Source organism: Galendromus occidentalis, unplaced genomic scaffold (genome assembly GCF_000255335.2).
Source record: "Galendromus occidentalis unplaced genomic scaffold, Mocc_1.1 scf7180000075389, whole genome shotgun sequence".
Taxonomy (NCBI): domain Eukaryota; kingdom Metazoa; phylum Arthropoda; class Arachnida; order Mesostigmata; family Phytoseiidae; genus Galendromus; species Galendromus occidentalis.
The window spans coordinates 865,022-889,620 of record NW_003803379.1 but is presented as its reverse complement, the minus strand read 5'-3'; the positions used below and the strand labels follow the sequence as shown (position 1 = coordinate 889,620).

Below are 24,599 nucleotides of genomic sequence, written 5' to 3'. Positions count from 1 at the left end.
TATTTGAAGACGGATGTGACGAAGCAGGATATCGACGGGAACAAGAATAATTAGGTAGAAATTGACTTGGGATTAAATGCCTGTCGGATACTCACAACAAAGGAATAAGGATCTGGTGACCTGGCCATGTAATCGTTCGCCACTTTGACCACTACCGATCCACTGATGGTGTTTCCGGACGCCGTCTTGTTGCCCGCGGGGCCACGAAGTTCGCACACGATTCGCGTGGTTTTCACGTATAGTTCCGGATGTGCTTTGCACTCGATTTTCTCGCGCTCGCCGAGATCGATGAAGAGTCCGTTCTCGATATCCGCGAACACTCGACCGAGGTTGTAACCGTCGATCGTGATGTTTGTTCCTCCTTCTAGAGGTCCGCTCATGGGAGTGACTTTCGTAATCTGGGGATCAGGGCACGTCTGTGTCCTCTCGAGCCATTTGACAGTGTGCTTATGGCATTGGTCTTGGACCTCGCACTTGTTCGAATCTTGGCACCATCCGCAGCCGTATTTGTCGGGCAGTTCGAGACACATGCCACAGTTCTCGCTCATGGCGTTGCATCGATAGACGAGTACGTGCATATTGTCCGGATTGTCAAGGGGTTTCGAGCTGTCCCAGATGACAGCGAACGTCGCCGTGATGTTGGGCACCAGACTCGTGTACGAGAAATTCATTTGATCGCAGTAGATTGTATCGCCTAGCATTCGTGCATTGACCTGTTTCACTCGACCTTCGATGTTGAATTGACATATGAACTTTGTCTGAGCAATGAAAGGGGGGATGTTGTCGACGCGCACTTGGATTATCTTGTTGACTCCCATGGCCACAAGCTGTTCGGGGACGTTGTTGGTTGCATTGATTCGAGGACAGAAACCAGGTCCCGAGCGGATAGACGGTCCTACGCTGGCGACTCCTGTCACCAGGACGTCGTTCCGACAGTTCTCGCCCGTGTCGTGGGTGCAACGGTGGCCGCCCACGCACCAGTCACAGGGGAACGGGCTTGACACGCATTCGGTGCATCTGAAACACGTGGAAAATTCATGAGCGGGGCAATGTCGACTGAAAGCGTCAAATTAGAACGGCTGACAAGTCGCAGCAACTGACGGGGACGAGGCATAAATTAGCAGGCCGCTACGAACAAGGTCGCCGAGAAGAAAAAATATAGCTCATCCACCGACGACGGGAGAGAACGAGACGGTGGAATACTCACGAGGAGTAGGTGCTGCAGTCGTAGAACGTAAAGTTGGTGGCAACGAAATCGGGGTTATTCCTCATTCTGACGGAAAGTTTCGCGGTGAAATGATGCTCTCCGGACGCGATCGACGGCAACGAGTCCGTGTGCGGGGTGGCGCACTGGACTCCATTGGTCGTTTTCGTAGCGTTCGTCTCGAGGGTCTTTCCGTTGGTCGTGAAGGCGCAATAGAAGTTCCCTTCGAGGTTGGGTAGGTTGCCAATGTTCAGGGAAAGGATCCGCGCGGTTGTCCGCTGGATTCTTGGGGGATGTACTTGTGTGATTGTGGTACATTTACCACTCTTGTAACTCAGCCAGTACAAAGGGTCCTGGGCAGCCTGAGCACAGTCTGAACGAAGGCTGCATTTATTCTCTAAAGAGCACCATCCACAGTACGGGTCTTGGGCGCCCAGGCAGTCCACGCACGTCTTATACTGAGAACACTCCTGCACGTTCACCTTGGTAATCTGAAATCGAGAAAAAAAAAGATCTCTTAGCGATCGCCTTGTCGAATCGGCTTCGATCGGTCCCCAATCGGCTTCTTTTTATATCTGCTCGCTCGGGGAGTATTTCGAGCGATCTGAGCGAGAACACGGTGTGCTGCGAATCTCTGTGATCTACTCGAATGCTGTCAAACGATTTTTGACCCTTAAATTTGAAGCATTGAATTTTTATGAGCGTGCTCCTCCACCGCCTGGGTCTGTGAATGGGAGGCCGGCTAGGGGTTGGTGTTCATTGTTGAGTTTTTGTGGACTCCTTCAACAATGATCCTTATCGTCTTTAATAGAGCTCTTCCTTCGCTTCTGTCCAGCTCCCATTGTTCTCCAGTCCTTGTTATAATCGTTATGGTCTCCATCGACAAGAACTCTCAACAGCTCCGGTTTCTTGTACATCGAAGGGGGATGGGGAGGGGGGAGGGTCGACGTTCCTCGCATATGTGATAGATTGATAGAAGTGCTCCGCCGATGGACTAGAGTACAATGCTCCGGATGACGTTCCTTGGTGAGTTGTCCGTGGACTTGTTTTCTGCCGATCTGTCCCGATCGTTCCGTTTCTGTCCCGCTTTGGTCGCCCTCGTCCGAAAGTCCCCGATAAGGAGATTCATCGAAACTCCTACGGCAGTCTCATTCTTCGGACAGACCGACAGCGTCGGCGACGACTCAGCGTACGGGTGCTCTAAGTGGCCGTTGCTCGAACTCACGACGTCACCCCTCCAGAACTCGCTCGTTCCCGTTTGCAGGCTACTTCACGTTGTCTTCCTCGCTCAGAAACGGCGCCGCATTTGTTTCGACGTTGAGGGACGAAGCTCCTATTTAGCGGAGCGCCTGAACTCGGGGGCGAATGCTCAGTCGAACAAACGTGGAAACAATAGAACTGTGTGGGTAAGTGAGTGACAGTGTGTATCCGTTTTGTTCTGCCAATTTGACAAAAGGACAGTCCCGCCTCTCCACTGTACCGAGCTTTTTTCTTGCTGACAAGCGGACAGTAATTCTCTAGGCAGAGCTGGCCCGTCTGCCTAGTGACCGGTTGAGAGAACGAGTACCTTTGACCGCTCGGCGCATCTCTCCGAAGCTCTCGTCCCTCAGACTGTCATCCGTTTTCCGCACTGTTACGTGTTCTTCGCGGCGACGACGTTCCCAACGAGGCGCAGCTTATATGGCGCGGAAAAGTCTCTACCGTGCGTGCGCTTGGCGATATGTGTGTAGCGACTTCGTCACACAGAACATCGTTGTAGTCGTCGTCTTTATTTGCATCCAGTCGTATCTGCCTGCTTGTGCATGACCGATAGTCAGAGTGAAACCCGTACACGCACTGCCGGCGGGGGAGGGGGCTGGAGCAGCTGGGGGTGGGGCACCCAGCCGCAAGTCAACGCAGACCAAGCCGAACGCACCGAGCCTGCTTCCATACGCGATGGCACGGCACGAGCGTGCATCACTTCGTCCTTTTTACAACTTTCTGATTCTCTCTCACTTTTAGGCAAAAGTCACCTCCGTTCGCCGCGCGACAGCCACGACAGAGGAAAAAGACACCGCCGTCTTGTCTCTCCCCGTTGAAGTTCGCTCCGACGACATCGAGGGCGAGATAGGATTCTCCGCGCTCTGCGAGAACAACAGAAGATCTGCAACCCCCGTCCCACTCCATGGCTCAGATGGACGAGGGAAAAGTGGAGAGACTACGACGAGGGGAGATGCTTGCCTTTGAAACTTTGCTTGAGGAGAAAATAGATGCGCCGTTTCGCCTTTGAAGTTAAAGACTTCGCTGCTCCGGTCGCTTCTTTCTCTGAAGTTCGATAGTGACCGGCCTGCCGTCGAATATAGCACGAGGAGCGCCAGGCGGAAACACCAGCCAGGAAGGGAGAGACTATCGAGAGAGCAAACGCACTCGAGAGGAAGAATATAACTTGGCGTGTTGTGCCTACCGAAGCTTTTCGGTGCATAGAGCCGCTACCGGCTCATAGTTCCGCGCTCGTAGTCGGAGCTCCGGTCCCCAGACCGGGCCATCTCTATTTATTCGAGGGGAGACCTCGTTTCGTTTGACTGGGCCCGTTTGCATTCCGGGTGGAACGATGTAGTTCTGGTAGCTGACGTTCTGTCGCCTCGTATATCGCTCGAGCCCGTGAACTTGAGCCGAATAATCCACGCGACTCGACTTGAATAGTCGGGTGAGACTCGCGGAGTGGAGCCATAGCAACCGCGTGGATATTCGTAGAGATCTTTTTTCCTCTTAGGGAAGAATAATTTCCCCAAAATTCGTAGGACCGAAACGGAAATCAAAGAAATACGTGATTAACGATGTCATGAGAAAAAAAATACTCCGACCTCACGAATCATGGAATTCTTCCCTGAGGCTTCGGGGTAGACACGCTCTGCGCAGACCCCCAAGAGATTTCTCGTGTCACCGCGAAATTCCTCGGCTGGAGATCATTCAGTCCACTAGTCCAAACGATTGTATCGTACGCTCAGCCAGTCGGGTCTCGTTGTTGGTGCAGAGCAAACGGTTGTTACGCCATGGGAAGTTTTCTTCCTCTGAGAAGCAGCGAGCTCGGAGCGAGGCTCGAATGTCGTTCTTGATTAAATCCTCCATCTTTCCCCCTCTGGACACATGTTTAATTACAATGGCCTTCGGATGAACAGAGTCCCCCCGACAGTCGCGGGAAAGAAATCCAATCGCCTGGCTTGCACGACGGCTTGCTTCTATCCGAGAGCAGCACGCTATCGAAGCGTTCCCCCTCGTCTCTATATCTTCGCCCTGTCCTCAACGCCACCGCCCCCCTTCCCGCTGGGTTTCCCCTCGAAATATTGACTATCTGAAAACTGGTGGTGCTCGAACGGTCTTGCTTCAGAGCCGGCACTCCTGCCTCTCGGGTAGCCGACCGAGCGGTCCTGGCGATCCACCAGCAGCTTCATCATGGGTAATAGGAGGAGCCCGCCGCTGCTGCCTCGGAGAAGAAGTTTGCCTGTCTCTCGGCTGGAAATCAGCCCGCTCAGCGAACTTGGAAGCTCGAGAACCTCTAATCATGGCACAAGCTGGCAGCGGGCGATCTCATGCCCATCGGCTCATTGAATCGCAACTCCATCTTCGGAATGCAGGCATGCGCTCCCGATCGACAGCAACAAATGAACATTTGCGACATTGGAGACCATCGACGGAGTTTTCGGACCTTCTCCTTCGAAAAGCAGCAGCTTCCGGCGGAGCGGCGGAGACACACCCGCGAGAGGGAAAATGTAAAGTCCCGATATCGATCTGTTGGAAATTCGATCGTAATTGCTCCGCTGATCGGAATCGCCTCGATCTGCGGGAGATCGCATCGAATCGATGGAAATCAGCTCCTGGAAAACACTGGTCTTCGTTTCGAATGGGCACGAGATGGAGCTCCGGAGAGGATCCAACGAGAGCATTCGAAGTTCACTCGGAACACAGATGACGTCATTCGACGGTGTCGAGGAACTTTTCGTAGCGTCTTCAGAGGCGTGACACCATGTATATTTTTCGTCTACACTCGTCGATCGGAACACGAACATTTACAGTGGCGCCTCGTCGACGGCTGTCCGTCCGAATGGGATTGCGAGTCCCGAGGGAACCGGGTCTCGAGCGACCCACCGATAGAACGAGCGGGAGAGTGTGCTATGTAAGAGTGAGAATGTCTGCTCGAGTGCGTTCATCGATGCGCGTATGCATCGAGTATTCAGCCGGGACCCGGAGAATTAGAGAAAATGAGGGAACATCCGACCGAGACATCGAGGGGTGCACTAAGAACCAAGAGGCGGCGCGGCGGCAGGGAGGAACCAGCTTGCCTTAATATTAATAAGGAAAGTGTTAATTGCTCGGCCCGCCGACGCTATCCGAGCTCTCCCGTAATGCATGCGTTGTCGCCCCCCTCTGGGCGAGCGAGCGTCTCGCGGAGGGAGGAGAGGCCCGAACCAATTGGTTACATAACCCGCTACAGACTCCGACGCTCGAGGGATGCTCGACAGGTCTCTCGGATTCTCTTGTTCTGGAGGAGCCGTTCGTTCCCGCTCTCGTGTGCGATCGCAGCTACGAGTCGCAGAAAACCATGGTCTTCAGAATCAGAATTCGGTCTCGAGGGGTCCGAGAAAACGGTCCATGGGTTTCCAAATCGAGGTCTTTTTTTCTTCTCCATCGCCATCCGGGCTCCGACATCGGATCGCTGTACATAGTTCCGCCCAGTTCTTATAAATAGACCCAGGGACGGTGTGCGAGTGCTTGAAGACAGACGAGCTGCCTGGCCGCATGCGTTATTTCGCATACGGCCAGGGACCCGAGCATCCTGCACGCCTTGTGAGACACAGCTGGACCGAGTTATTTTCAATGCGGTCCATCAGAGCCACTCAAGAGCACGTGAGTATTTCAAGAGACGAATATCGCACGTCGCATTCACAACCTCGCTCAGAAGCCCGTAGAATCGGAACGAAGAGAGACCCACTGGACCAGCAGCTCAGGAATTCTATGATTGGTGGGATACGGTTCGCCGAAGACTGTCCACTTGGCAGACCTTCGCCGCCGGCCGAATCGGAAGGCAAGAAAGGAAGCAGCGGCAGGAGCAGCAGCAGGCAATGGAATGGAAAATCTCCGTTTGTTCCCCGTTCCTTTCTCGAACGAAAAGAAAGTTCGATTGCTCTTCATTATTCTTCATCCAAGTTCAATTAAGTTGCCATTAAGTTTTTGTTCGATCGACTCCTTCCTCGAACCGCTCGACTGTTCCTCCGAAGTGTTTCTTCACCCCATCCGCTAACGCAGCCGCCGCGTCGCTTGACCGAACCAATCGGCCGAGCTCCGAGAGTCTCGCTCAGTAGTCGGCGACTTCGGTGACGACCATCGACACTCGTATCGTTCGTTATTACGAACCTCGATGGCCTCACCTCGCTGCCTTCTTTCCCTCTCCGTCTTCGGAGGGACGGCATCAGTGTTTGAACTAGGGCTCGCTGTTGCGATCGCCGTGGTTTCAATTCAAGTCGGAAGTCCATTGGAGCGCACCGACAACCAGTCCGATTTCGTAGCCCCGTTCCCTTAGTGAGTTCACTCAACAACAATACTGTTCCTCGCTTGACCGTTGGTGGAGGAGACGGAGCGGGAGAGGGGGCGAGGAGAGCTCGATACAGCAGAGAAAAGCAACTTCAGACCTCCATTTTTCCCGCGACCGTCGAGCACTCCAACGCTCACTACCGTGGTCGTCGGCGCGGAGCAGCAGTGATGGTGAAGCTTGTAGCGGTGGTGAAGGTTACTAAAGAGCCCTGCCAGTTGAATCAGACGGTTGGTTCCTTTGAGGCCGAGAAAAAGCCACGCACTTCTTGTTTCTCTTGCACATCTCGCGAAGCTGAAATAGCCCTCGCAACTTCCTATGGGTTTCCCGAAAAGAAACATCGGCAAATCTAACCTGGCCGCTAGAGATAAATAGATGGATTGTTGCCTTTTTCCCATCTGTGAAGACAGGAGTTCGGCGCAATTTCCGTTCTCCTTGGCAAAAGGCTCGGGGCACACAAAATGTACGGAGTTGAGCGTGGAGAAGATTCCCGGGTTGCACGACGCAACGCTTTCCCCGCTCCTCATCTTGGGAAGGATTAAGGGCGACATTCCGACCTCGGTATACGCAGAGGACACATGGAAATAGATCCAGGACCCTTGGAATCGGGAGAGCTTGGACTCCGGCGCTTCGTTGGAGAATCTCGACAGTGGCGGTCCCGTGCTTTCGCAAGCTCACAACCCGAGGCGGCGGCAGAGTGGAAACCCGAGAAGTCTAATTTCATCTTATTGGGCGCTATTTCCTCCATCTCTCCTCTCCGTACAAATCCTATTTATTCCTTCTCCCTCAAATCTTTTCATAGTAGGTAATTCCCTTGACTTTGTTCCGATTCGCAGCCAGAGCGGCGTGAGATTTTAATGGACGATTCGCTCTCGTCGATTCCGGTGTTGTTCGGGGACCGTCTCCCCATTCTTCTTCCACTCGGCGCTTGCTTGCGGTGCGGATGGCTGGTTGAATAGCTCGCCCACCAGTCTGGCTCCGACGAAGTTGCCACAGGTAGAAGAGCGTGGGGGCTGGAACCCTTCGGGGATACGAACTCCGAGGGAAAAAGACCCACGGACCGAAGGGAGGGGGCTAAGCCTCTTCTGTGGAATTAGCGCAGTTGGGAGACCGAAGCCTCCAGCGGCAGCCAACCACAGTTCTTCTCAACAAAGGCGCCACCGCCGAGATCCAGCAACCAATACCCTGGCCCTTCCCCTGTTCCGGCTTTTGCCCTGACGTCGCCGTCGCTCCTCTTCGTCGCCAGGTCCATTGTTAAGATGGGTAAAAAGCGGCTCAGTCTGCCCAAGGTGGCGATATCAGCTGGAGAATTTGTGTGGGCGAGGAAGAGCGTGGAACCTTTCCACAAAAAGCATCTTTCATTTCTGTTGCACAAACCCGCATCGTCTCCACTGCGTCCTCCGAGTTTTCTCTCGAGAGACTCCTCCCGTCTTCTACTCTTCCCCCTCCTCCTCTCCCCCCCCGAGCTCCGCTTGTCCCGCGGGATCTACAGCCCGGACCCCTCCATCGACGACATGGAAGAAGCAGCTCTGGTTCCGCCGGAATTATATTCATTCCCGCCTTCAGTTTTATCGAAGACCGGAGTAGACCGTTTTCGTCGCGTAGCCGCTGAAAGGATGAAACGGGGAATTCTCTCTCGCCGAGAATATAGAGAACATCTTCCCCATGGTCGTCGTCGTATAAGGCACCGGGGCTTGACGTGGTTACGAGACGGCGTAGCGTGCTCGTTCGTTTCGCCTTTCATTAACATTGCGCTAGACGACCGCTTTCATTTAAGTCATTTGTTCCAAACTGCTACAAACTCTCCCGTCTGAACCCGAGGACAGCAATGGATGAAGAGGCACTCAGTCGACTCGTCCGACCGTAGAAACTACCGACGAAGACGGGAGACGGAGAGGAGGGGGGGGGGAACGGCGACCGAGGGGAGGTGGAAGAGGCCAAAGAAACGAAAGGATATGTTTCGCGGTTTTTCCTCCGCTTCCCTGTTCGTTTCTTCGTGCGTCGCTTCGCTCGTTCAAAGAGTCGCTCGACCGGCTAGCTAACTCGCTGCTGCTTCTGCTCGTGCTGCTGCGCTTCGAGAGCGAGACAAGGCAAGCAGGCGGGCGAGCAGACGGGCGAGCGGGCGGGCGATCACCGGCCACAGTCGGAAAGAAGGCCAAAAGCTCTCTCGGCTTTGCCATCGCCATACACGCAAGAGATCTTTTCCTTTTCGGCTTGGAGCACAAAGCCAGTCAACGAAGCATTGCGCCAGCCAGTCAGCCATCCCGTGACACAAGAGCTAATTCGAGACATCGTGGGGTCGCGGTTTCTTCAGTCTCGGTCGCAGACATAGTCGCTGCTCCGAACACCCTCGGTGATGGCAACGCATCTCGGGATCCGTTGTCTTCGCCCCGCGGCTGTTTTTGACTTACGTCATAATGGATTCCGACGAGGCATCGAGGAATGCCGGAATTCGTTCTGATTCTTCGTCCTCCGTGATTCCGGTCGGACCGTGATGAACTTATCGGGTCCAATGGAGGATTTCCTCGTCTTAAATCACCTGGTACTCCGAAATTCTCCATGACCGTCATCCTCCATAGGACCCTTATGATCGCGCTATTATCTCGCACTCGGGCTGTCTGGTAAATGGCTCTCCCGACAAGGTGATGGATCTTGGTTTCCTGGGCAATCTCACCGCTTTATTCGTTCGCACAGACAAGAGCTTGCGGAAATGAAGTCAAAAGGAAACAGTCGTAAGGGAGTGAATGCACAAAGCAGCCGCCCAGCACTAGAATCCTTTCGGAAATGAAAGTGAGGTGCACGTCTGCAGTTCAAAACAGGAGTATGTCACCGATGCGTCCCGACGCTCCCCGAGACGGGAGATTGCTGGTTCCCGTCGGAACCGGATCCTGAACCGTGAGTCTCTCAAACGCTTTTCCTGCTTATTTCAAACGCCACACATTTAAAAAGGTGATTGGACGCATATCGTGTCATTTTGAGAACATTCGCAGGTTGGGACCGCCGGAGGACGCGTCGGGGACAAAGCCAATGCTCCCGAGACGATTCGTCTGTGAACAAAGTTTGCCAAACTCTCTCGGAGATTCGGTTTATTTTCCTCAACAGCGAGCAAAACAAACCACCAAAAAATGCGCTGAGAGACGGGTCGGCAGGCAACAACGAGAAGATATCACACATCATATTCCCGCCTTCCCGTCGGGTGGGAGGAAACAGCGAGGTAAAGTGAAACTCCACAAATCTCAGAGCAAACAGCTTACCCGGCTCCTCCAGTCAAAGGAAGGCGGCTAAGCCAAACATCAAGCTGACTCTTTTTTCCCCACATGCCAGACAGCCGGTTCCGCTTTTTTTTCCACCGGCATACAGTGGAGCAATGCCGGGGAGACACGAGGAGGGAAAATCCAAAGGCGACGGCTTCCGTATCTGAGCTCCCACATTGAGATCTCCTTCAGCTTTCGGATGCTGGCAGTCGTCAGGAGACGATATACTCAAAACAGAACTGCCCGAGTTTCTATCTCTGTGATTCTCCACGGAGAGCTGATGGAGAAATTCCCGAGCCGGCTGGCTTGCTCGCGAAAAGGAAACTGAAGACGGAGAAGAATGGCACGAAATCTGTTATCCGAAACATGTTCGTAAAAATATTACATGTCGACTTCGTTCTCCAGAGGATGCTCCTCAGCTTCCTCCCCGGTGTATCGGTTGACACCGGGAGTCCGCCCCTGGGGTTCCCTTCCTCGAAAAGTCACGACATGCCGCTGCTCCCGACCCCCGTAGTCTCTCGGAGTGATGTCTTGCCCCACAACGACGACGTCGACGAAGTTCGGCGTACTCCTCAGCAGAGCCCTCTGGCTCCCACCGTGTGTTGCCGCCATCTTCGTCGTCTGTTCACGTTTCGTGTTGCATTCCGGAGTCGAGTGTAATGCACGAACACATTCTCGCAGAAATATCCCAGCGATTGCAACATAGAAATGGCATTATCATTCCTCCAGCGTCGTCTCTCCCACCCCGAGGTGAGGAAGCGAGGTCCTCGCTGTCGGGGAGCAAGATCAGTCTGTCGCGTCTCCGCTACCTGGATAACTCTTCATGACTCATCCACCTGTCTTTGAGCCTGGGTGGCTGCCGAGTAAGTGGTAGCGGTGGCGAAAGTTGCTTCGCCCCGTTTACAAGAAGGAGGCGCGTCATACACCTCGAATAGACATTTCGGCTCATCTTCTCTCCTTCGCTATTCCTCACCGAGGTGGTCTCTGCCCCGGTGAGCCGAAGGTCTGCTCCGTCCCTCCATCCGTCCGCATGGTCTCGAACCTGAACAGGTAGTATACCTACTACCTACATATAACTCAAAGAGGGAACGAACAAGCGGAAAAAGGGAGAAGGGCCCTCCAGTGTTCCCTCAGGGGACCCGCGCCTCGCAATACTGTGAGATATATCCTGCAGGTGGTGGAGCCGCTAGGAACAGACGACCACATGCAGCCGGCTCCTACCGTCGACTGAATGTACGAGGCAAATATCAAAGCTATCAATACTCATTAGCACAAACGAAGGAAGACCGACCGACAACGAATGGGGATGGGGGGGCGAAGTCGAGATGGGGGCGGGGGTCCAGCCTTCCTCTCCTCTTCCTCGAGCGAGTGGGTCGGTGAGCTGCCATCCAACAAGCTAGGCAACTCGCCGTGAGGGCATCGGAAGGGAAAGGAGACAAAGGATAGGAGAGGAGAAAAGTATCCTCGCAACAAAACTCTTATCCCGACCGAGTGGGTCTTACAACAACGTCCTCGCGACAGACGCCGGCGTCCAGGCTGCTGTTCCCGGTCGAACCGGAAACATCCTAATCTTAATCCGTAGAGACACTCTCACGCCTATGGTGGCAGGCGACCGTGGTCAGTACAGTCGTCTCCTGTTGCCAAGAGCTTTAATTGGCTTGCTTTCTGGTGCCGCCGCTGGACTTGCACCTCTGTATGGCTTGCAGCCAAGGAGCGGGGAAACGGGGCGAAGACGACCGCTAGTCCAGCAACTTAGCCAGCCGAACGAGAACGCAGAGAGCTGGGAGATAGACCCGTCGGACCCCGAAAGCTTCTGGTCGAGGAGAACGCTAGTCTCTTTACCACGACTGCCGCGCTTCCCGCGAAAAAACAACTCGCTCGGGAAAACGCCGGAGAACGGATAGGGGCGGACCCGCAACTACTCCGAGAAGTCGACTGGTAAGAACATACGAGGGTTTGAATTCACGGAGTCAGAGACCCATTCGGTGGAGAGCCGGAGCACTTTGCTGTGCTCTAATCTCACCATGAGACACCTACCCCACTCCCAGCAGGGTCATGTGCCCCCTCTCCGTAGCTATCGCCATTACTGGAGCCACTACGACGACAACTACTGCTGCCGCAGCTACTTCCACGGCACCGACCGAGTACGCGACCCCGATAGAGACTACAAGAACACTCTGAACTGTCGAGGGTGACTGGGATCATCGGCCCGCCGCCATGGTCCGAGTGAGTATATAATACTATGTAGAGGGTGCTTGCTCGTAAAGGGAGCATGGTGGTGCTGGTAGTGGTGCAGCTGCACTTGTAGTCGTCGTAGTGCTGGCGACGGCAGTGGTGGGGGTATTAGACATAGAAAATTTAATGGACCTGCTCTTTCTTCGTTGCTGCTGCTGCTCCCACCACCACTACTTCTACCACCACCACCTCCCTTCGTTCCCTGCCCCGCCCGAGGAGGGCTCCGCATTTCTTCCGCTGTCTTCTCTCTTTCGGGACGGTCCTCCCGATTTCGGAAGCTCGCCCTGCTCGCTCTTCGGCTTCGGAATACCTTGTCCCTCCGCTCGGGACACCACATGTTCTCCGGGTTGTCGACTTCGTCTCCGTCTACAGCGCGTGGTGGCGTTACGAGAACAAATCCGCGTAGCGAACGGGTGGCGCTGTCGTCGTAATGAACTTTTGAGACGAAAGTGTGAAACGGAACCAGCAGAAGGAAGGAACGGCGCGGCGGTGTCTCCTCCTCATAACTCATCCGAACGATACCTAACATTATCCCGGCAATGAGTCGACTCCGGAGCTCACGTGGTGCCTCGTGGACGAACCACAAGTTTTCTTCACGAAGAGCACCCTGTGCGTTTCCCCCGTCCTCCTGCCACTCTTTCCGACGACATATCGGTCGCCCCAGGCATCCGGACGCAACCAGCTCGGAGTGCTCGCTGAAACCTCTACGATACTCCGAACTACTCTGCGGAAGAAAGCACGTACCTTTTTCTCTGTCATGACGTAGACGTATTTGTGTTCACGATCGAAAAGCATGTCGGGTTGGACGGGTTTTCCCTCATCCAGGGCAATGTCTGCGTATTCGAATGCAGAGTTCACTGACTCGACGACAGCCTGGAAAATGATAGATTATCGTTAGAACACTGCGTGATGTACGACGCTATTTCCAAACTCTATTTCCCGGCCCTGACTCTTCGGCACGACACTCGTGGTGAACTTCAAAGATCCAGAAGTTCTCGACCCCGGCACAGAATGAGCTGTCAGACGAAAATCTCTCACGAGCCGCTCGGTCAAATCGCAGCTAAAAGAAACACATGAGCCCTCTCGGAGCTGTGGAGTGCCGAGGGCGCGCCGTATGTATCCTGCTGCAACTTGTTAAATATTCGACAATGTTCCCTCGACGGCCGTTCGTTGTCGGTGCTGTTGTTTCTGTACTAGTGACCCTATATGGCCTGTTGCTGGTCGGTAATAATTTGCGATGTGCTCATCGTCTTCCTTGGGGACGAGGAGCATGCAAACCGGAGACAGTTCGTCCGCCCCACTCTCCTAACGTGTCGGGTCGAAGCCCTTGCTGGTCACTTCGCCGCGAGCAAGCGGGGCGAACCGAAGAAAGCGAGAACGTGGTCTGAAACCGAGGCCCAAGTTCAACAGAGTCGTCGACAATACTTGTACGGCCACTTGAAAAAATTGAAAAGGAAACAAATGTGTGGGTTCACCGACTCACACACAGTGAGAGGAGGGAAGCGAGTGACGGACCGACAAACCAACCAACCAGCCACAATTTGCATGATCACTTTTCCTCTTCGGGGAATGTGCACTCTCTGAGGGCTTGCAGAAGAAAACTTCTTCCTTCCGGGGAAAAAATCGCTTTCACGAAGAAAATCTTCAGCTGTGCTCGACCTCAACGAAGAAGTGCTTATGGGAAATTCGGGAGGGTCACCCCTTTATACTCCAGTCCTCAACGCACCAGGAAACTAAGGGGAGTGTCCGAGGAATTTCAGACCGGAGCGAGAGCTCCGGGAAATCGCAGCGCGGACGAGGAGATACAGCGCTGGACACGACAGAAGCGTTCGCTCTCAAATGTGAGCTTACAATGTTAGCAATATAAACTTCACGCTCGGCTATTGCTGGCTCGGGCGGTTACGTCGTCCGTCGCAGAATTCGTTTGTTTGTTCGTTCGTTCGTTCATTCGTCTCTTGAATGTGCTTTCTTGTATAAGTCAATTTCAGACCCCAGCGCCGTGCCGTCGTCGTCATGCGTATGCCGACCACTTCATATAAATTCCTAGCCAGTCCCAGCTTCGCACTCGGAACGCTCGTTTCCTCTGTATATCCCACGAACTCCACGCCGGAACCCACAGTCTCGAATAACTCGCGGACACAGTTTCAATTTGGCGCACAGTTTGCCGCAACATCACTCGCAAGCCCCCTCCGCTCCGAGGAGGAGTGGAGCAGTAGACTCCGCGGTTGCCTCATAGTAGTGTTTATTAAAACCGAAAAAAAGGAGGATCTCCGCTCACGTGGTATGAATTGACACAAATCCATGACTGGGCTCCGCATACTCTGCGGCTTCACATGCGTTGGTTCCTCCGGCGGAACCGCAACTTCAACAGAGTCAACCCAGCGACGGCAGTCTTATTGCGATTCCACGCAGCAAAGTCAGCGAGCTCGGAGTCACGGAGCGGAGGAACTCGCGATCAGCCGGAAATGCATCTATCTCACCCCCACGCGCGTTTTTCTTTCTTCCTCAGGAAGCTTGCCACCGAGTCCGTCGGTGCATCCGCCCGCCGGCTCACTCACTCGCGTAGGAGTAAGTGAGCCCACCCGCGGGCTGACTGTCGAGAGAGCCCCCCACAGGACAACTCGGAGCAAAGGAAAAATGTTTCAAAAACGCGAACCGAACACTCCAGACAGGAGTTTCACCCTTGTCGCCTATGTCTGTCAAAGCACGGACATAGTGTACGGCTTGCTGGGTCAGAAAACTATGCCGGGGATTCCTCGCGTAGGCTGAATAGAGCGTCTGAAAAAGTTTCGAATTTCATTCTTCGAAACCACCCTCCGCGAGCTCTAAGTCGACGTACGCGGGTATTCCGGAGAGCGCCCGTACTCCATGTAGTCGAATCTATTTTTCCGCTTTTTCGCAAATTCCTCAGGCCACCACGCCAACGCTACCCAAGAAGAATGACGGATCGCTTCCACCGATGACACGAATTTCAGAACAGCTTGCTTGATCCTTATTCTATTTCATGAGCTGAGATCCGGTGCAGGTGAGAGAGCTCAGAGTCGATTCGGAAGCCAGCATATTCTCCGATTCGGAGGGACCGATCCTGGCCTCGCAAATATCGGGAACAGAGCAGGCCGATGGACGGAGGGAGGTGTGCTCCCTTTTGAGAATGCGAGATTTCAATGAACATTAAAGGAGAACATGGAAACAAGGACGACTTCTGTCTCTCTGGGATCGCTATTCGTTTATGCGGAGGAACGAAATTCAACGGAGCACGTTTTTCCGAATAACAGGACATGTGTTCGTCTGTTTGTGAAGGCGAACGTCGTCTTCGAAGACATAAAACGAATACGAATTACGGGGAAGACACACGAGGAGCATCGATAGACAGCACGGAGGGGGAGCCGTCGCCAACGAGCGGATTCGGAATTCCCAAAATGCAAAAACGAACCGCATCGTCCTTTCCCTAACTCCTCTTCGTCCACATGCCTACGGGACGTTGCGTTGTTCGGTGTTCCCCACTCATGCGTCCCGAATGGAGACAGGAGAAGGAAGGGCCCTCCAATATCGTCGATTCTCATCGTTTGTAGCGTTTTCGAACAGCTCCCTCAGCCCAACTCCATCGAACCTTAATCGCTGATGATTGGAGAAACGGGCTCTGATCGCAATATAATGGCAGCGAATGAGAAATGCGTGACGGACTGTTGTTGCTTTCCCCAGCACTCCCTCCGGCAGGGCGAGTATGTTCGTTCCCCGTGTCTCGAACTCCTATGCGAGAGCAACGGGCCCTACGGGTACCCGACATCCCGGACCAGTCGGTCAGACTCAGGGAGGCAGGCAAGAAAACGGAGGGGAGACGGTAAGCAGAGCGACCAGCGTGCGGATGCCACTGCCACCATGACTTATTGACAGCAAGAACTTTTCCCGGAGACGCAAATTATTCATCGCGGACGGCAGCATCCGAACCGAAAGCCTCAGCAGACCGGCCACCGGCTGTTTTCCCATAGCACGGGGCGAAGCAGTCAGTAGTGAGTAAGCTCCATCGACAAATAGACGAAAGAACCGACTACTTGTCTGTCGGGGGCTTGCTTCGTCTCCCTGCGAAATGAAAGAGCGAGCTCAGCTCCTGCCTTGCCCGTAGGCGGCCATCGTCGCTAATCCCTGCCGGAGGTCGGAGTTCGCGACACCGGAATCGATACGGAAAATTCCCCGGATGGTCGTTCCCGACGATCGACCATCCCGTGAATCATGCGTAGGATCGTTCGAGTATATCCCTCGCGCGGGACGACATTTCGTCGCGCTCAACGGTCCTTGGCCACTCCATCCTGTTTGGGATCGAGCGAGGAATCTGCAGACCCGACTGACTGAGTCAGATAAACTCGATGTGTTCAAGCCTTGCCTTCGTTCTCCGACCGGAGGAGTATGTCGTCTGTATGTATGTATATGAGCATCAAGCGGGTGCGACTGCTTGGCTATTCGTATGTCCAGCCTGCGAGCTGCGAAGGCGATGGAGGTCGCCTCAGTCAGTAGCTGGCTGGTGTATGCTACATACGTGGAAAGTCGATCCAGGCAGAGCCTGTGGCAATCGACTAACATCAAATCAATCCGCTCGTTAGGAGCGCGCGGTCCAGTCCAACCGCTGAGCCAGCTGTTCGAGGTTAATACAATAATACACTCGTTCGCTGTCGGTTCCTCTCTCGGAGCGCGGCCCAGCACACCGCACGAGCTCCAGCAGGGGTTGTATGGCCGCCGCCGCCGCCGCGGTGCCTATGGAAGCGGTGGGCCGCCATAAGATATGGAACGTCATGGCACGGTCCCCCACTTCGGTCGGTCGGTCAGCAGGTCAGGCGGCCGGTTGGTTGGTTGGTCGGTCGGTCGGCTGTCTCGTCGGCCGGTCGGTCTACCTGCTGATCCGGTGACGCCGACCGCTCCTCGGATTGATAAGTGCTCAGATAAGGACAGTCGTTGCACAATTTATAGACTGCCGCTCGATGGTCGCTCGCGCTCACTGGTCGCGTGGCAGGCATGAGCTCTCGCGAAAGTTGCCGGCTCACTGTGTTTGTTTGTTCGTTCGTTCGTCCACCGACTCCAAACAAGTTCAATGCGATTGGGTCGCAGGTCAACTGCAGATTTCCTGGGCCTCTTCCACTCGGAGCCGACTAGGGACGCGCAAGATTAGCTCTCGTCCGAACACATCGCCAGTCGGGCCAGGTAGGCTGCGTGAATGTGGGGACTCAATGGTCCGCTGGTCGAGCGAATACATGATGAAAGTTCTATGAGTGGTGGCGGAGAGGAAGCAAGCAAGGGCTCCGTCCACTAGATCGTAATACGATACGACGACCCACCAGATTGTATCTCCGAGGCTGCTCCCTAACCCGTGGAACAGCGGATTTTACTCGCCATATTCAGCTAGCCTACACGCTCTCGCGCACGGTATAGATATACAAAGATACATATATTTTCCAGGGTGTGCTCGCAGCGAGCGGAGTACAAGCTCATAAATTCTGCCAGGAGCGTTCTCACTCCGAGATTTAATTGAATGCGGGCTCATTAGACGACCAACAAAGAACAATGCTGCGATCGAGCGTGAAATCTTGCGGATTTCGGTTTTTGAAATAATTCCAGGGACCGCGCGTCGGTTTGGACTCCGCGTCGAGCAGAGTCCAGGGGAGACAGAGCAATAGAACTCGAGGCTTCATGGAGGGACCTGAACCTGAGCGTTCGCTGGGAGGACTGAGCTCTCTGGGTCTGTCTTACGTATTCGGGCAGTAACATTCTACTGCTATGCCGAGCGGTGCAACCAATAAAAATAAGCCACACCCCACCCGACCGTACGAGGTAGTATCCATCGAGGAGCTCCGGTGGATGAGGAACAGAAACACGAGAAGAGAGCTTAAACTTTCACAGTTGGCTCTCTTCGCAAGAGCCCGCACGGCAGTTTCGACTCCTCGTCAGACCCTCGAGTCCTCTCCTCCCTCTGACTCTCCCCGTCCCTCACCCCCACCCCCACATGGTCGTTCTCTGACTGCGACTGTCTCCCAAAGACGTCCGGAACGATCTCCCTATGCATCTCATACATTGAGTCATAATTTGATCTGCGACTCATTCGAGTCATGCCTCTAAATAAATTTGTGAATAAAGGAGTGCACGATAATTCAAACAGACTGCTCGGGCGATGTTCCATCGGGCGGGCTGAGCCTCGAGGACCATTCTCCTCGATCGTCATTCCGCAGGCGGCTCCTTTCGGTAGATGGGTCGTCATATTCGAGAATTTGGTCACTCATGGACTCTGCGTTCACTGGAGCCTGAATATCGAGCCGCACAATCGCTCGTTAAGTGTAGCTCTCCCTCCTCCGAACGCCCACTCCCTATGGAAACGCGCGGAGAACTCAGATCCGTCATTGAGGTTCATTCACGAATGTTCTCCTCTAAGCTCGTTCTCCATTGTGCGAGCGGTCAAGTGAGCTTCGGTCAAAACGGACATTGCGTCCAACCGGACTAATTCGAAAATGGCTGGCTCGGCTCCATGGAACGCTATCAGAGATCTCTCGACACGAAAAGAGCATTGACAACTTTGTCAAAGCACGGAATTAACTTTTTTCCTGTCGCGTCTCCTCCCTCCTCGGCTGCGAACTTCATCACGCTGTCGGATCGCCGCCGCTCAGCCGACAAGAACAGAGATATTGCGATAGACCCCGCTTGATAAGAGGCCACATCAAGAAAGCATTGGAGATTCTTTCGGACGTCGCGCCGCCACCTGCTCCCCGAGTGCGCCGCGACCACTTGTGTCGTAGATCAAAAATCGCTCCCCGGCTTTTAGCGATCGACTTGCTCACTCTACGAGAAGAGGGGACGACGATGGTTCCTTCGGACCGGCGGCGCGGCGTTTCCTCCCGAACAATAAATAATGTGCAAAATGATGTGCAAAGATATTCAAAAGAAGCGTCGTCGGGAGTGGCTCGAGTCAATAGGGGTCTGACGGCATACGATCCGGAAGCTTTGATTTACCTCTTGGAGCTTCATCGAGCGATCGTTCGAAGTGTCGGTGAAAAAATGCGAGCCCGGCACGTTGTTCATGGTGTTTGCCACCCGGCTCGTGACGGCAATAGCTCGCTCGCGAAGGCAACTGACGACGATATCGTTCGCTCGACGAGGAAAAATACGAAATAGATGCCAGATCTGGAGTATCACCTGCGTTTCGTGCCTATCGCACAGAAGTCACAGTTGTTGTTCATCTTTGGGGCGGGGTCTTGCCACCGAGCATTTTCCGCCGTCGAATGCTCGTGGAAAACGAGTGGAACAACGGGACGCTCGCAATCGCAAGTGAGATAAGCTAGTCCCATCAACTCTCATGGTGCCGTTACGTTGATGCAGGAGCTCCTTCCAACCGTTAGAGCGGTTCGCATGGGAGTGTGTTGTTTTTCGGCTTGGCATTTAGACGGCAGACCAAGCCGGCGCCATGGCAGAGCCAATCTACTGACTGCGCGCGTGATTTATTCTCCAGCCGCAAGTCCGACAGTGTGAGTCCGCCAGCCGGAGCACACGAAAAATTCGTCAGCAGAAATTCCCCGTTTCGCGCCGGAAGTTGATAATAAGCTGGTTGTGGCCTCTAAATGACTCCCAGCGCTTCGGAAATTAAAGTTGCGGATTTGTTTCTCCCTCAGACATTTAGGCGTCCAATAATCCCATACAGGGTGTCGTGGTTCGTGGTGCGTTTGCGAGCAGAAAAGTTCTTTTACTGCCCAGGAGGAATTTCTCCCGCCCAAGCGAGCAGATGAACGAATGGATATTTAGGGTCTGGCTAGCTGAATAGCCGGCAACGCGTCGTGTGGGGCATTATATGCCAAAAACACTTTTACTACTCGTACGCTTCTTACTTCAATGTCTTTCCCCCCCCCTGCCGCCCCCCGAGACGACACGGGCAAGAGTGCCAAACAAGGGTGGGCGCTATCGGTGTGGGGGAGCTGCTCCCCCTCCCATCTGGTGCCGCAGTGCATGACCTACCGCTGCCGGCAGCAGCAACACCAGCTGCAGAGCTAACGCTCTCCCGAATGCGAACATAAAGCATCTTCTCTCCCTGGGTCCATCAAAAGCTTGCGCATGGTCGACACATGCACAGAGGCAATACGGCACGACTGGCCCGATCAACGGCTGAAAACGTGCCGGGAGGGGGCTGACATCGGGTCGGAATGGGGGCGGGGGATATGAGGCCGGACGGGCTGTCTCGTCGCTAGATTGAAACGTGCCGCGTCTCAAAGGTCCACTCGTTTGACGCAACCCAGTCAGTGTGACTGATCCGCTGGACAACGGCATTTCAAGGCTCCTGTCGAACGTCGGACCGAGGCCCTAAGGGATGTTCCATCTTCGAGCTGGACCATCCACCGTCGCATGATTCCCATCTGGTGGAATGCATCGGGAATTCGGAAAGATTTGTCTCGGCCTTTCCCGCGTCGATCGACCGCGAGGCTCGAGGGGTTCCCGGCGAGCTCGGGCGCAATCGCGGGGGCAAATTCGTGCAACGCTCTTTCAATTGGAGGCGATCACGGAGCAAAACGGCAGTAGCAGCTTAGTCATCGGATCGCACGCCATATTCCGGCCGAGCTTCATGTCTCAGACGCAGCGGAATATTGTACCTTCATGAAGCCGAGGACCCTAGCGTGCTTGTTCGTTTGTGTCAACTGGATTTTTTTTTTCGACCGGCGGCGCGGCCTACGGCCAGTGCCACCATTCGGTCTGATCGAACATTGGTTGCGTGATTCGCTTCAACGCACGACGACGGAATAGTGGAGTGAGTCATCGCTCCGCTGAACTTTCGGCTTCCGCCTCAATCTCGATTGAGCTTCTACATAAAAGCGGCTCCGCCGCCGCTGAGCTCGTCCGCGGACGATCCTCGGATTGAACCCTAGGACTGCGGAAAATGATATTCTCTCTATCCCTCACCTTCTTCAGATGTCCGTCAGCTGTGCCGAGGAAACACACGGTGTAGTCGTGAGTGCTTACAGCACTGACCGAAGTCAGCAGCGTGTTGGGGTAGACCAGTAGGGGGGCAGCGTCTATCGGAACCGCTCCGTCCAATGGAGTGTTGACTTCCATCCCGCAGAAGTCGTCGCTGATCTGCACTTGCTGTAAAGGAACAAGACGGGGAATATTAGCTTCGTGGAGTTGTTTCCGAGACGCGAGCGAACTCCTCGAGGAATCGCTAACTCCGGCGGAGAGCGGAACGGGAAATTCAAATGTCTGCGGCGGGGGCTTTCAATTGTCCCATAGAGAGTTGTTTAGCTGTTGCTCGCCGAGTTCCTCTCCCTTTCCTCGGATGTACCTAGTATGCGACGGCAACGACGTCTCACTAATCTTTCCACGGCAGGCGGCTGAGTGGGAGCCCGGCTGCAGGGGTGTGGGCAGAGGAGGGCAGGCACACGTAACACGAAGGCCCACATGAAGCACCCACATACCATGCAAATCCAGGGCCGACTATCCGCGCCATCCTATGCGGAAGGCAGCCTCCACCCAAGCGAGCCAGGGACAGGTAATCCTCACCGGTTATTAATTGTAGCTGCAGAGACGACCGAGCAGGCAGGCGGGCCGCTTGGTCGTCGACCGACCAGCCAGCCGGCCCTTCATACAGGCAGCCGGCACCATAGGCGCAAACCCGAAAGCGAGCCTCAAACTCGAATACGCTGTCTCCATTCCGCATTACGAAGTCTTGGCGAAAGTCTTCGAATCCCAACGTCATGGACCGCCCGCCACCATCATAGCATTCCCATTCCGATCAATGTGGAGCTCGTCCCTACACACGGCTTTGATCAATGCCCGTTTCATTCGAGTCGGTCGGAGGTTGTAAAACGAGAAACATCGCGTAGTTTCGCGAGGTCATTCGCCCTTGCTTGGCCCTTCTCGACGCATGGACAAACCAGATGAGAGATAATTACGTCTGTGAAAGTTTCGCGGGAACTCGTTGTGATGATACCGGCTCACTCACTCGGATAAATATTTAGTCATAAATATTCGCGTCGGGCACGTAGTTTATTTTCCTTTGTCTCGAGTTAGCGACCGAGAAGTTATTCAAGCGTCTCTTCATAAGACACTACTGACTGGCTGACTGACTCGTGGACGGGCTGACGAACAGATTGTTCCGATGGCGGAATTTCACTCCCCAGTCAACAATGTTGATCTTAGCATTCGAAAGCGATCGGAGCTCGCCTCCTGTTGAAGTTGTACGCATCTCATCCCAATTTGTGAGCCCCCTCCGACGCGAGTGAGACTAAGTAGCCGTTGACTCAAACGACAGCTGCGAGTTCTTCTCCGATTCCCACAACTATATTGTTCTAATCCAGAGTTTCGAAACTCCGACCTCCCGTTCCATAGGCATGACCCGAGTAGGTAAGCGGACCATCGAATTGAATCATTCCAATTCCTCAAATTTGGGGAAATTCGCGATATTTTTTTCCGGACGATGATTTTCCGTCGGAATCAGCCTTTCCCTCGATATTGTTCTCGAATTGTTTTTCCTTCTTCTGCGAGACGCCTCGATGAGACAGGTCGTTCCTCAGCCGCACCGAGCGGAGCCGTCTCGTTACATTTATGTATATGTACATATAAATAACAGCGGGGGCTATCCGACGAGAATTCGGGCGGGCGCGAACGATTAAGATAGTTGGAAACGATTAGAAAATCGGGAGAAGGTGGAGAAGGTATCCGTGTCGAGGTAGGAAGGTAGGCAGGCAAGCCGGCGGGCGGGCAGGCGGATCCTACCTTAACATTAGCATAATCCTCGCAAAGCAGAGCCGCGGACCAACTTTGCTTTTGGATCTCAGCGAGCCATGTCGTTAACGAAGTTTGGTACACGTCACGAGTTTTTGCGATGGAGTCCGCCGATCGATATTAATTCTTCCTTAGACCTCGGAGCTCCGCCGAACTCTTAGAATTTCTCCGAAATGTCCCGATCCGATGCAGAATCGAAACTGTTCTCTATCTGGGAACAATGGAGAGAAAACTGTTTTTTGATCGGAGGCCACAAGCCGCGAACAGGCCAGAGGGCTCAGATAGACGCGTCGGGGGGCAAGCGTAGGGAGCGGAGCAGCAGTCCTACCGCCGCCGGTAGCAGTTGCCCGCGTTGCTGCCGCGAGCTACACCATAAAATTGCATCGTTATCGAGGCAAGATTGAGCCGACGGACCATGATAAGAGCGACAACGTTGGCGATCGCTCCGGAAACAACGTTGCTCGCGACTAAGTCGTTCGATCGCACTCCGCCCGCGTCAGTCGGGAGTGGATCACGAAAACAAGCAAGAGAAGAGCGTACGAGCCGGAAGGGGCGGGGGTGCGGGGCGCTGCTTCGAGGAGGAACTCTCATTACACTGGAATTACAGCCCATCGTATTCCTCCCACTATATGTAGCCCTCTCGCGTAGTACCTCTACGAGGAGGCTATCGATGCCTGCTACAGTAGGTAGTTGTGGCCGGTCAGCCGACTACTCTCTGACATTTCCACCCTACCCCACCTCAAAGCTGCTGTTACTGACTGAGTATAATATTACCACTACCAACTGCGACGACTGGCAGACAGGCAGGCAGGCAGGCAGACAGGCAGGCTAACCAACCGCGCTCTGAGGACGGGGAGGAACAGATAGTTTCTACCGGAGCTCGCTACTAACACTAATGAAGGTTAGCAGGAGGGAGCAGGGTCTTTCGTTGGAGCTAAATTGACTCCTTCGTTCGATGTTCCTTCCTTTCTCTCCCTCGCGAGCTCCAGAGCAGCATCGTCTGCCAGAGGTGCTAGCGGGAGCAGGCGACAGAGGAGACAGACCTATCGGGGGGAAGGGGGGGGAGGCCAAAAACAGAAGGACGAGCGGACAGACAGAGGAATAGAACGCGGGAAGGGTGACGGTAGTGAGCAAACCACGCAAGCGCGACCATGGCCGCCGGTTGTAAAAGCTACCGCTTGCAACTAACCGGCAGCTCCGGGAAAACTTTACGACCTGGAAGCTGCGGATGGATTCGAACACACCGGCTCTCGCGCAGAAGAGCTCATCTCGTCAGTCTGTCAGCCAGCAAGCCAGTTAGTTTGTCTCGTTGCTTCCGCGCTCCTTCCTTATTCTGTCAAACGTTCTCCATCAATTCTCCAATCGGCTCAGTCACACCACCAGCTCCGAGTGGTGGGGTAAGGAGTTCACGGGGAGAAAGGACAAGCCGGGCAAGCTAAAAGAAACCATACGAAAATGATATTTCATCCCGTACAGGAGTTCTCAGCAGGGCATCCCTCATATTTGATAGAGGGAGACAGTCCGCTTGCGCAGCATTGATCCATTCAAATCGGTCGGGAGAGGATCGGACTCGGCCGCGATGAAATGAAAATAAAGT

General features: G+C 54.2%; 1 protein-coding gene across 1 annotated transcript in view; it reads right to left on the bottom strand.

The window, feature by feature from the left end:
* PlexA (plexin A) overlaps positions 1-24,599 on the bottom strand; it is a 60,038-nt gene that overhangs the window by 3,842 nt on the left and 31,597 nt on the right. Inside the window, exons 5-8 of the mRNA XM_003737088.3 lie at positions 21,182-21,364; positions 13,004-13,132; positions 1,208-1,695; positions 96-1,017 (exon numbers count right to left, since the gene is read on the bottom strand). Of these exons, the coding sequence (XP_003737136.3) occupies positions 96-1,017; positions 1,208-1,695; positions 13,004-13,132; positions 21,182-21,364 (1,722 nt within the window). The remainder of the gene's footprint in view (positions 1-95; positions 1,018-1,207; positions 1,696-13,003; positions 13,133-21,181; positions 21,365-24,599) is intronic.